The following is a 13,576-nucleotide window of genomic DNA, read 5'->3' on the forward strand; positions in this document are numbered from 1 at the left end:
CTGGCCCACAGTAGGACCTCAGGAAGTGGTCGTTTGCCCTTCAGCTTTCCCAGATCCCAGGAGGCTGTGCCCCAAGCTCTGGATGACACATGTTCATTTGGTCCTGAGCCAGGCAGTGTCATTGAGGTGACTCTAATTTTTCTGGAGCTTTTCTACTCTGGCAGAGGATAATTTTAATAAGTCCATAATAATAGACACAGAGGTGACTCAGATCTGCAAATGAGGAGCCCTGCTGGGGAGGGGACGTTTGGGCTCTGGGGGAGGGAAATTCAGTAGCATCTGGGTCTGACACAGTGGCAGGCTGCTGCATTGGAAGGGCTCCAAACAGGGGACCTTGGTGAGGTCTCCATATTGCTACAGGTTCTCCTCTAAGAGGACTCAGTTTCCCTTTCTGCAAAGTGCAGGGTAGTACCAAAAAGACCTCCAAAGTCCCTTCCAAGCTAGAGATATGGCTCTGCTTTCTGAGCCCTTCCACCCCAGCAAGATTTCGAACACCCTCAGAGACAGTTCCAGATGTCTTGTCCTGGGGGACATCCCCTGTTGAGTTCCTCCGTGACTGTACAACCTTCCTACCCCACCCCTCCCAGAGCTCAAGGAGAGTCGGGGCTCTCAGGCCATGGTGGTTTATTGATGCAAGTCGCAAGCACAACACAGGCAGGTGTGCCCCCAGCTCAGGGGAGACAGAGGGCCAGGGGAGAGCAGTGGGCCCACCCCCCACACACAGCAATGCTGTCAGCAGAAGGGGAAAAGGCCTAGGGGCCCGTGTCCTCTCCTCCATGCATCTCACAGGGCCCCCAGACCTGCTCCATGCCACAGAGACAGCTGACCACACCACTCCCTGTGGCTATACAAGAGGCGACCAGCTGTCCCACCTGCGCTCTTACTGAGATATGGCCTTGTTGGCCTTCTGGCCCCTTCTGTACTTCATTACGGAAATCTGGCTGTCACTCTACCTGATGTCACCTCCATGATCCCCCAAACAGCTATTGGCCTCCATCCACACCTCCACCAGACCCCGACCTGGTCCGCTTATCTGAGGGGTCCACCCTTATTATCCTCATGACCCAGACCGAAGGAGGAAATAGGTGAAAACACTGGGAGGCCCAGGAAGACTTCACCAAGAACTCCCCAGGGAAGGGGCTCTCCGCCAAAAGGCTCGCGGTGGGGAGCGGACAGTGCCAGTGGGCAAGCGTGAGGTGTGGTGGCAGGGGAGCCACAGTCCAGATCACACGCGGGCACAGTGCAGTCACGGCACCGAGGCAGAGCGAGCAAAGCGCACAGTCAGGCAGGGTGCCAGGGCTCTTCTAGTTCAATGCTGGGTCCCCTCAGGGCTCGAGGAGGCCCACTTCTGGCAGACAGAGAAGGGGTACCTATGGGTCTCAGGGGTCTCTCTCCCCCTCCTCGACCCCAGTGGCCGCCGTTGCAGACCTCAGTACTCTGAGCAAAGGAGAAGATTCGCTGGGATATTCATCATCTCCAGAGGAGAAAGGCAAAGTCCCAACAGCCCGGATCCCCCAAAGCCAAAAGGAGAAAGACAGCCCCTTTCTAGAGGGCAGGTGGAGGGGGGGAGGGACAGCTCTCCCCATGCAGGAAGAGGGTGCTGGGGGTCAGGGAGCAGCTGGGGGGCAGAGCGGTGCAGGAGACTATGTATAGGGGGACAGGGCCAGGCCTGGAGTGGGAAGCCCCCAGGGCCAGCACATTGGGGTGGGGTGTTCTGTGAGTGGCCCTGAGTGGGGTGGGCGGGGCTGCAGAGGAGCACCCCGCAGCTCTCTGCAGTGCACCTGGGGGTGGGCAAGCCACACGTGGGCTTCTTCCAGTCAAGGCTGCTCAGCGAGAGCCCCCAGGCTGCAAGTCTCCGTGAGGTGGAGGCTGGGATGAAGCAAGAAACAGCAGGACAGGGAAACCAGGAATGGGGAAATCTCCAGAAATCTACCCTCCTTACACCAACCTGCGGAGGCTAAGAAGCCTTTCCAAGTCCACCGGGGGTGAATAGGCCAGGCCTACCTAGGGAACACCCTCTGTTGACTCCAGAGCCAGGGGTGGGAAAGGGGGAGGTGGTGGCGTGGAGGGAGCGGGGGGCAAGGGAGAGAAAGCCAACTCCCTGAACCTATGCCACCCATCGCCACCCTTCCTGTCGTCTCTCCCTAGCCCCCCAGCTCCCCAGGAGTCCCTAGCGGCCCACACTGATGTTGCAGGTCTTGCAGCTGGGATCTTTCTTGGCATCAGCAGTGGATAGGCTCATGAGCTGGTGCCCGCTGATCTCCCCCAGGGTGCCCAGGGACAGGTCAACGGGCTCGGTATAGATGATCTCCAGGATGAGGTCCTGGGCATGGCGGAAGATCAGCTCCCCATCCTCCACGCTGCAGGTCAGGAACTTGTTGCAGGCAATGTCCAGGAGGGGCAGGCGGTCACGGCAGAAGCGGTCCCCCAGGGAGCCCTTGGGAGCCAGCACCAGGATGGCATAGTGGTAAGCTGTGTACATACAGTAGAAGTCCGCAAAGTAGAGGTTGGTGCTGGGGTTGAAAAGGCGCTGGGCAGGGATCTGGAAGCGCCAGCGGCCGTAGGGGGAGTCCTGAGGTGGCTGGCCTGTGTTGAACTCTGTGTTGCAGCTGAAGAAGACCCCGTGGAGCATGCCGCTGGTGGGGGAGCCGTGGCTGCCACTGTTGTCCTTCAGGTAGGGCTGTAGCATGTTCCCGCAGTGGGTCCTACCCACCCCCGGGGGATCATGCCAAAGGGAAGAGAAAATGCCTCTGGTTAGCTAGGCTAAGGCTTGGCTGCTGTGTGTGGTTGAGAAGGGAGCCAGTGCAGCTCCCAGCTCTCCCACCAGCTGCCGCCTCCACCAGTCGCAAATAGAACATTCCAGAATGTAAGAGCTGGGAGAGCCCTGGAGATGGGCCGATGCAGCCCACTCCTTCACAGAGGAGAGGTCTGAACCCACCATTCCCTACCTTAAAAAGCCCTTGATGGGGCTTTCATGAAAAGCAAGGCCATCAAGATTTGGTCTTCCTGACCCCACCTCCCACCACCCCCACACCCACAAGTAACATCCTCCAGTCACAAGTGAACCCCAATTTCCCTGCCTCTGTGCCTTTGCAGTGCTCTTCCTTCTGCCTGGACTGCCTTTCCCACCTCTCTTCACCTGGCCCGGCAAACTCCTAATCATCCTTCCATCCCCAGCACAGGTGTCCCCTCCTCTCTAAAATCTTCCAGGAGCATCAGGCACTTGTATTCAACAGAACTTTGCCTACTCTGTGAAGAAACTGAATTGTACTCAGCAATCACACATACTTATTACATTCCATCTGTCTGGACTGTCCCCTGATAGACTCTGAAGTTTTCAAGACGGGGGGGGGGGGGGGGGGGGGGGGACTCCGCCTTTATTCATCTTTATATCGTGGCACATATGGGCCCTTTCTGTCTCTTGCTTGCTTGCCGACAGAGTAGCTTAAACTGGGCCAGTGTGCTCACCACTCACCTCACTGCCTCTCTTTAGTACAAAAATCAAAGACCCCCACTAGATTCCTGCTGCCCTGGCGTAGCGCCAGAGTACCACCCACCCCAGCTGAATGTAATGACAAAGACAGTAAGACCACTAGGTTGCCTTAGCCCAGCCTTAGAAGGACATGGACTTGGGGCGGTGTCAGCAGGCCTGGGGAGGATGGGCAACCCCAGACCCAGGTTCACCCTTGACATGTCCTGGGTGTCCCAGGAGATTGGTGATTTACTGGCTCTCTGCACCTCAGCTCCCCATCTGTAGGCTGAGTGGGTTGAATCAGATCATCAACTAGATGAAATATTTCTGGACCACAGGGCTCCTCCCTTTCTTCCCCAAAGGAAATTATACATAGGCAGTGAAATTGAAGCTGCTCCAGTAGAATGATAGGTATGGGGTTCACCAAGCCTCACCCTAATTTTCTCGACAACTCCTCTATACCCCCCTAAAATGCTGAGACACCTCCCTGGAGGCTCCAGTCTCTACAGCACAGTTTGAAAACTATAGCTCTTCATGCACAGAAGCCTCTTATCCTGTGCTCCCCTCAACACCTCCTCCTAGGACCCAGGGCCTAAATTTTAGAGATGGCTGGCCCTTGGCATTAAAACCCCATGAAAGGAACTATCCCAAAGGAGGAGCAAACCTGAGATCTTATTCATCCAGGCCCATCAGCATGATTCCCCCAGGCAGCCCCATCCCTAGAGCCCTCTTGTTCCCTGGAGCCCAATTCCAAGCAGCCAGCCATATCCCCCAGAGCCAGCACCCCCAGAGCCAGTCCATGATTAGAGGCTATAGGAACTCTGTGGGAGGATCTGGCAACGACAAGGTAGGCATGACATCAGACAGCCAGGGCCAAACAGGCAAAGCAGAGCCCGGGAGGAAGACGGCCCCGGCTGGGGCCACGCTGTACCTGGCGTGCTGGAAGTACTCCTTGTGGTGGTTGCGGTAGAAGACAGAGAAGCGGAGCATGCGGCCTGCAATCTGCTCAGCCTTCTCCTGTAGCTGGGCCAGGTGCTCCTTGGCATAATCTGCAAGAGTCCAGGCTGGTAAGCCCAGGGCCAGGCTGGACATCACAGCCTCATCCACCCAACATTCATCCACTGCACACCCAGCATGCCAGCCCACCTCTGTCCTCAGAGCCAAAGGGGACATCAAACAGTCACAGCAATTTGGACCACATAGGAACAGGCCAGGTGGCCCAGATGGATGCTGTTTGTCCTTATCACCTCTGTACTCTCACTGCCAGAAGCTCAAGCTCTCTGAGTCAGAAAGGGGCAGGGGCTGCCCAGTTAGACAGTTGTACCAGGGGCCCCAGAAGCCGTAAGTGTTGGCCATCCTCATGTGAAGAGGATCAGCAAGCAAAAGAAAGACTGAGAGAAGAGAATTTGAGGTCCCCTAAGGAGATCTGGGATTTTGGGCAAATGCCACAGGTAGGAGGCTGTCCATAACAACCACATGGAAGCCAGTTGTAATTATGGGGGGCGGGGCTCATGAGAAGCCTGAAAAACACTGACGTGCCTGGTTAGCCAGAGTGGGGTCTGGGGCGGTGACTGCTTCGGCACCCCAGGAAAAGCAGGGAAGGCTGGAGACAAGACGGTAAAACTGGACACCTCCCAGGGCCAGGGCCAGAGTCTGGGGCCCTGGTGCCCAGGCAGGGCTGCTGCCAGCCAAGACAGAGATTTTGTACAAGTTAGAAAAAGGTGCCCTTTCCTCCTTGCTGATGCAGCCCTGGCCAGGGTGTTGGGTTTGGCAAGAGTAGTGGTGGGGACTGGACCGCAGCCATCCCAGCTCCCCAGTTTAAGTTAAACTCCCACTACGTGTGGAGTTCTGGGGGTAAACTAAGAGGCTTTCCCCACAAGGAGTGGGAGCGCCACCAGAGTGGGGTTTTGCAGCCGAGCTAAGAAAAAGCACCGCTCAAAAGAGAATGGTAACTCAAGGAGACTTAGGGCATGGGCCTTGGCAGAGGATGGAGCCAGCAGCCTCAGAGGCCCGGGGCTGAGAATGTTCCCTACCCCTTCCTTGTGACAGAGAGAGATCTGGAGCACTTCTCACTATGGACACCAGAAGAGTGGAATATTTGTAGGGCAGATCCTGGGTCGTCCATGACCAGGTTCACATTAAGCACAGTGTTTGTTCATGCCACAATTTGCCAACTAAATTCTAAGAGGGTTTGCAGGACCCCTGAGTAGGGGTCACGTTCCCAGGCTAAGTGGAGGCTCAAGTAAGCAAATGGGATTATTACTATTACCTACTGAGCATCCATCTACCGATGATGGATAAACAAATTGTAGTCTATACATACAATGGGATGTTATTCAGCCTTAACAGAAGGACATTGTGACACATGCTCAACATGGATGATCCTTGAGGATATGATGCTAAGTGAAATAATGGAGCTAATGCTCCAGTCACAGGACAAATGCTGCATGATTCTCCTCACGTGAGATACGGAGAGTAGTCAAAGTTACAGAGATAGAAAATGAAATGGGGGTTGCCAAAAGCTGAAGGGAGGAGGGAAGGGGAGCTGTGGTGCAGTGAGGATAGACCTTCAGTCTGGGAAGATGAAAAATTCCTGAAGATCATTTGCACACTAATGTGAACATACTTAATACTACTTAACCTTTCACTGGTTAAAATGGGAAATTTTGTGTTTGTATTTTACTACAATTCAAAAAAGTATGCTTGCCTCAAGCCAGAAAAGTAACTCCATCACTGTATGGAAGTGGTATTGCCCACATGATTAGTAGTGCTGACGTGTCAGACTGCGGGCTTGGTGGGGGCCCGTTTGGGTCTCGTCCACCTGTGCCTCCCTGGTGGCCTAAGCATGGTGCCTTGGGACAGCAGGTGTTCAGAAGTGTCTGCTGGGTTAAGACGAAGCCCCTCCCGACCGACCGTAACTCAAGCAGATGTGGGAAAGCAGCAGGACAGCAGGGTCTCACCCCCGGTGCAGAACTCAACCGTCTCGCTCCAGCCGGACACCAGGTACTCCCCGTCACTCTGCTTCACGGCGGTCTGCACTGCCACGCTGTACTCTGTGCGGGGGCTCAGGAACCAGTGGCCTCTCACTGTCATGGGCAGTGGCACGGCCTTGGCCACAAGCTTGGTAGGGACATCCTGAGAAACGGGATGCAGAGAGCCAAGAGTCAGACTGGGGGGTCGCGCCCAACCTTGGCATTCCACCAGGCCGCACACTCCCCAGATGGCCCCTATGCCGCCTGAGGAGGGCCAAGATCTCCAAGATTCAATGGCTCAGTGCCCTGGCCACCATTTTCCCGTGGAAGCAAGCAGTGGCCATTGGGAAGGCCGCTCAGATGCCCCCCAGCCTCCACCCCTCCGTAACGCCCCCTGATGCCCGTTCTCTTGGGAACTAAGGAGAAAGGCCACGGGGGCGGAGGCCGAAAAGTTGAGGGCGGCGAGACCTCCGTTTTTCGAGGGAGACTTCGAGAGCTCTGCACACTGCAGTGCCGTCTCCACGGCAACGGCAAATGCTGAGAGCCAGGGAGGAAGGGAAAATATGCCTTATTCTTTGGGGGGGAGGGTTAAGGGGGTGGTGTTGAACATTCACGTCACCGTGGCAACTGGCCTGCCAAAAGACACCCAGATCGGGAGAGCCAGTTCCAAAGAGAGAGAGGGTGAGTAACCCACATGATGCAGTCGTCGTGGGAACCAGCTCCTTCCCACCTCACTCTTCCCCCTTCCTCTCTGCCAGCTTGAGAAGATGGGAGCCTTCTTCCCACCCACCCCCACACCAGCTTTAACCCAGGGAAAGGACACCCCAGCCAGCAGAGGACTCTCCCATGTTGCTCTCATCAACCTAGCCACCAAGAGGCCAGAGAGGCAGAGAGGATTACAGGGGCCCAAGAGCGGTCACTCAGGACGGAGCAAAGGGTCCCGGCCCTGCCCATAGCCCATGTTGCCCACATGGTCAACAACAAAGCGGCTTCCTGAGTTCGGGGCTTTGTCGTAGCCTTTTTGACGCCAGCCCCTGGTGTGATGTCTGTGGCCCCCCTCGGGTTTTCCCGCTCGGTCTAAAGCCCCAGTCATGCTGCCGATAATGGTGTTCACGGTGACTGGGCCCCAAGCCAGACACTACGCAAACATTACCTCACTGAAGCCTCTCACAAGCTGCGGGGGCTGGCATTATTCTTCCCTTTTTATCAGTGAAGGGACTTGGGCTCAGAGAGCCTCAATAACCTTCCTAAGATTACACAGTGAGGACCGCCTGGGTTTGGACCAGACCTGTCTGACTCCTGACTATCACCCACAAGCATTCCATTACCCTGCTTCCTTCAAGGAGGTGATGAGCCAGATGCCCCCTGCACCCCCTCCACTCACCCGGTGCTTGAACTTGTTGGAGTTCTTGTTCTCCTTCTTGTTCAGGTCAATGAAGTAATGGGTGACCCTCTCCAGGTCACTGTTCTCCATGGACCAGGAGATGCGGAAGGAGTCACAGGTGATGTTGTTGACCTCGATGCTGTGGGGTGTGGACAGCAGCTCCATGCTCCCCTCTGGCTTGCCTCCTGTGGGGACTGAGGGGAGAGGAAGCATTAGCCCCTTCCCCCACACCTGAGTTTTCTGGAATGTCTTGCTCCCAACATCCCTTGCAAACTGGAACCTTGGGAAGCCACTAATTGCACCTGCCTCATGCCATCTGACGGGGAGATTGCACGCAAAGATGGAGAGGTAGGATGGAAGGTGGGATGGGGTGTCCCCCACCCCTGGGGCAGGGCTCTTGGCCCTCCTCAGAGGGGTCTGCCGAGCAGACGGCACCTGACAGGTGGTTGAGGCAGTGGGAATGCTGCAAACGCCGGGCAGGACAGATTCGCAGCAGATGGAGCCGAGGAGGGGGGCCCTCAGCCAGCAGGCGTGAAAAGAGAAAGGGGTGGGGGTGGAGAGAACCGTATGAGGCGGTGTAAGAGAGGCAGGAAGCACCCACTGAGGAGACCTGTGTGAGGGTTGAGGTGGGCAGAGGGCCCTGGCCGCCAAGAGGCCAAGGGTGCCAGGTTGTTCAGGCTTCCCTCCTAGCCTAGGGGTGGCTAGGGGAGGGTCACCAAGCCTCAGGGCTGGGAGTCCAAAGCACCACAGAGATGCACGTGGATATACCAGTGGTGGGTGGGGGCAATGTGGGCCAGAGCTCTTCTTCCACCTGTGACTTTTCAACTATCACTCTTTCCTTTCAGCTGATCCTCTGTTGCTTGACACATTTGCATAATTCCTTTTACCTTTGGCATCTAGGACAGGCCAATATGTGGTGATGATTGCCTGAGCATCATCTCCTGCAACCCTCACAATAGGTAGGGACTAATATTATCCCCATTTTACAGATGAGGTCACTGAGGTTGGGGGGGGATACTAAGATGCCAGAGGTCATGCAGCTAGACAGTGATTTGAACTCATATCTGACTCCAGAGCCCAAGCTCTTTATCATTAAGCAAAGGTTGTATCCCCTCATGTGAGTGTGTAAGTGTGTGTGTGTGTGTGTGTGTGTGTGTGTGCATGTTGTGTGGGTGAAATGTGTGGCATCTGTATATGCGTAGGTGTATATGGTCTTATTGCCATTTATTTTTCTTTTTTCTTTTTTTAATTTTTCTTCCTTCTATCCTTCCCTTTCAAGTAACCACATTTTCTCTCACCTTCCTCTTCTCTTACCCCGTGGCTTCTACTCGAGGCTGTTCTTCCAGGTATGAAAGGACCACACCGCTGGCACTCACCTGTGCTTCAGTGAGGAAGAACAGATTCTGCCCTTGACTGTGGCCTGGATCACGAGCTCTGGGGAACAGGGTGGGGGAGGGACCAGGAGGGGCGGGGCTGTGTCTGGGACAAGAACATGAACGTGGGTTGGACTTGCTCCCGGGCATTTGCTTAATGCCCCGTGGAGCTCATGCTTTCCTAGTTCTTTCTCAAGCCCCGTCCCAGCACACCTCAGCTTTCTGGAATGTTGTTTCCTTTCCTCCCGCTTCAGCTTCTTCTCCTCTCTTTGCCCAGGCGCTAAGGGTGAGGGTACCTTGTGCCTTCGAAAGCGGGTACTTCTATTTATAGCTTCCAGAAGATCCAACCCACACTTGCCTGTCAGTTAAGCCTGTTGTGAGCCTGGTACCTCTAAATTCATCCGTGGGCTGCCTGAGTGACAGGCATAGGGGGAAGGATATGGGTGACAGCCTTTACCTGTTCTGGGGTGTCCCCTGAGCCCTTGCTTCACCTTGGCTTCCTATCCTAAAGCATGAGCCTGCCTGTTGTGAAGTTCAGCCAAATGTCAGTGGCTTGTGCGCGGAGAATCCTACGGTAAACAAGCATGGGGGTGCTATCTGGTCCACCCCAAAATAAAGCAGAATAGGATGGGGAAACAACTGTATGATAATAAACCAGTTTACAATTCACGGGGACAGATGTGGAGACTTGGGGAGTTGCCATCCTCTGGGCTCCCAGTGAGGAGCTCCCCAGGAAGACACACACATGCACCCACATGCACATACACACATGCACCGACACGACACACCAACATAGACACACTCCCACCCCAGAGAGGGCCTGAGTGACCACCTCCCACCCACACGGGATTCAGTTGATGCCTACCCCACAGGGGGGTACCTATTCCTGCCTCAGTATTCCTCTCCTTAGAGTCTCCCCCAGAGACAGGGGTAGCCATGTTTGGGGGGGGGCGTCCAGGACCCGGTTCCTCCTCTCCTTTCTACAGTTCTAGAAGAGCTGAGGTTACTCCCCGGTGCTCACTTGGGAGAGTGGTCGTGAATGACACTTTAGAGAACAGCAAAGCCAGAGTGGGCTGAGGGTGGGTGTGAGCCCCAGTTCTCTAAGGCCAGGTGAGTGGGGAAGGTGAGGGTGTGAAGGACAGGTTGAGACGGCACCTGAGAAACACCCACACTGCCAAGACAAGCATTTACACACCCACACTCAGGCAGGCACATGAGTGCACACGCATACACACATGCACCGAATGTGCCCACCCGCACCTGCCACGCAGGGCTGCACATACGTTCTCAGACATTCTCGGTCCCATGCACTCACCTACGCATTCTGGTACTTCTACCACCTTCCACGTTTTAAGAATGTCCCACAGTTTTCCTTCTACAAGCTGTCACCTCCACATAGACCCACACATGTTAAAGTCCACAGGCTCACACACACATATGCACACACACCTTCTCGCAAGCCATATTTGGGGAAAAAAGAAAGCCACAGGCACCAAGATGCACGTGTGCTACCTCCACAGATGGCATACAACCCATACATCAGCTTGCACACACATGTACATTCACACACATGTCAACCTCTGCCCATATTCTGATATCCTCTCTCAGATCTTCTTCAAGATCAAAGACCCAGACTTTGAAAATGTGGTTTGTCCCTAGCCACACTCTGCCAGCCCTGATCCCTCACATGCCAACAGGTTTGCACACCTACGTGGGTCTGCCCACACTTTCCACCTATCTCCCCGCTTCTGCTCTGCAGTTGGTCCTCCCCACATAGAAACCTTTGGTTACATGCACTCCCTCCCTCAACATGTACTCCCACACACATGACAAGTGATGTGTCCACCCCAGAAATATACTGCCTCGCACTGCCCCCACCCACATAAGCCAGAGGCTACTCAGATAAGTGATCCCCCCACACATGCACCTCACGTGTACAGGAAACATATGTCCCTAAACATGCCACACGGCAGTGGAAACCCACACAAGAGCATAAGTGCGTGCATACAGAACTATCTACGCAAGCAAACCTCCAGTCTCCTCGCAAGCGTGCATCCATGCCGTACACACCGACACCCTTCACCCACCCAGAAAAGCCACCCAAAAAAAGCCACCCGCGAGCCACGGGGAAATCTTCCCCCACCCCACTGTCCCTGTGGGCATCACTGACTGCAGCAGAATGGTCACGGGGTGACTAACTGTGGTGCCCCAGGGACTGGATCCAGCTGTTAATCCCTCTGCCAAGGCCCTGGGGGGGACAGGGGACAGGGAACAAGGTCGTTGGCCCTGGCAGTCCAGGTGGGCACCACGGGCAGTGGCAGGCCCCTGGTGCCCCCAGCTCCTAGCCCCTTGCCACCTGAGTCCCTCTCAGTATTGACAGCAGGATGCTCTGAGGAGGAAGGGCACTCACCTGGCTCCACTGGGCTCTGCAGAGGACGACCTGGAAGGGAGGAAAGGGAGAGACCTCTGGGTGGATGTGCTCCCCCGGGGAGAGGGGCAGCGGCGACGCCTGGGTCACAGGCAGCGGCGCGCGCTCGCTCCTCTCGCTCCAGTCGAGGCCGCCAGAGAGGCTTCTTCCATGCCCCGCAGGCAGCTCCTGCCCGGCTCCGCAGCGCACCGCTGCTGCCCCCCTGCCCCCGGAGAGGCGATGTTCCCGGCCGTGCGCAAGGAGAGGCAAGAGCGAAATCAAAGCAGCGTGGAGGAGAGAGAGAGAGAGAGAGAGAGGCAGAGAAGGCGAGGAAGAACGAGAGAGCCAGACCGAATCTGGCTCCACCAATGGGATCAGTGGCTGCCCAGCGTCAGGTGACAATAAGCAAGCTTGGTCCCTGCTCGCCCGGGCTGGTGGGAGGGGAAAGGGCAGAGGGTCTCCCAGGAAGCTCCGCTGATGTCCTCAGAGTCAGAGACGGTGGCTGCCACTTTTCCCCTGTTCTTCCAGGACAAGCTGGCCTCCAAAGAAGTCCCTCCAACACACCTCTATTTGGAAATCTCTCACTTGAATGCAGCCCCTAAACTTTAGGATGCTGGGAAAGGGGTGGGGCTGAGCCCAGAGGCTTGGGAGCCCCAAAACAAGGATCCTAACTGGGGGAAGGGAAAGGGGGCTGCAACAGGAAAGCGTCCAGTTGGGGGCATGAGGGGGTTCCATCTTCAGTCTGGATTCTCTCCTTGGGGACTTTGGCTGACCCATGACTCCATTTTCTTATCAACTCTATCAACTGATGTTAGACCTGCAGCCCCAGGGATCCCCAATCATCTAGGGAGAGTCCTCTGGCTGCGCAGGTGCCCCAGGAAAAGAGACGGGGGAGAGAGAGAGGTTGTAGGGCAGAGAAGGGTGTGTAGAGGCAAGAAAGTGGGGGTGGGAAAAACACACAGAGAGCTTGGAGTGTTCTCATCCCAACCAACCATCTGGGCTAGAGAGAGTACTATCTGCTCTTATTGACAAGTGGCTTTTCTACCACCAAATGAAAACGCCAGGGATGCCACTGTGAAGAGCACTCAAGGAAATTTGAATCAAACAACAGCAGTGACAAGGAGAGTGCACAGTGTGGGAAAAGCATGGGCTTTACAGCCAGGCAGATATGGTTAAAATTCTTGTTCTATCACTTTCTAGCTGAGTGATATTGGACAAGTTACTCAACCTCTCAGAGCTTCGATTTCTTCATCTGCCAAATGAGATAAATACTGGATGAGAAATTATGTAAATCACTAAGGCTATGGGCTTGGTACACAAGAAGGACCCCGACACCCATCAGAACTGTTGTCATTGCCATCATTACTGATAGCGTCTGCCTGCAAGGATTCCACAGTTTTTTGTTTTTTTTAGGGGAGAGGAAGGTGCATGTAGAGAACAAGAAATAATTAAATTGCAGGGTGCCCATAAAGATTTGGAGAAGAAAGAGTCAGAACTAGCTTGAATATAGACAGAGCACAGCCAAGAGGGGACCGTGGAAGCAGGAGCCCGGTGTGGGTGGGGTGGGGAGGACTTGGTGCAGGGGCAGCGGACAGATCACACAGGTCCTGGCTGATGGCCTCAGAGTACCATAGAAGGCATGAGCTGAGTGCAAGGGACACTCACCAAGAGGACTCGGGGGCTGCAGACATCGGCAGGTGGCAAAAGGTAGAGGAGGTGACAGTGGACAGAACGTAAATATTTTACAGAAAGCAAAGACAAGCAGAAGCCAATCCTTCCCAAATGGGTGTGGAGAACCTGAGCAAGTTGGGTCAGATCCTGAACCATGGAATGCAGTGTGGTGCGTTACACTGAGACAGGATTAAGCACTCCCTGGGCCAAACATAAGCAGGTCCCGCCTCTCGCACACCTACACTAAAATGTTGCAATTCTGAAAGGATGCAAAACGTAATCTCACGGTTATGGCCA

At 55.1% G+C, this 13,576-nt stretch overlaps 1 protein-coding gene across 1 annotated transcript; it reads right to left on the minus strand.

Moving 5' to 3' along the window:
• Positions 1-607: 607 nt before the first annotated feature.
• On the minus strand, positions 608-12,660 carry PHYHIP (phytanoyl-CoA 2-hydroxylase interacting protein). The gene is made up of 5 exons (XM_026007951.2): positions 11,612-12,660; positions 7,829-8,022; positions 6,433-6,607; positions 4,404-4,521; positions 608-2,705 (listed from the first exon to the last, which is right to left on the minus strand). Exons 2-5 carry the CDS (start codon positions 7,991-7,993, stop codon positions 2,171-2,173), a joined length of 993 nt encoding a protein of 330 aa, XP_025863736.1. The 5' UTR covers positions 7,994-8,022; positions 11,612-12,660; the 3' UTR covers positions 608-2,170.
• Positions 12,661-13,576: the final 916 nt, after the last annotated feature.

Source organism: Vulpes vulpes, chromosome 9 (genome assembly GCF_048418805.1).
Source record: "Vulpes vulpes isolate BD-2025 chromosome 9, VulVul3, whole genome shotgun sequence".
Taxonomy (NCBI): Eukaryota; Metazoa; Chordata; class Mammalia; order Carnivora; family Canidae; genus Vulpes; species Vulpes vulpes.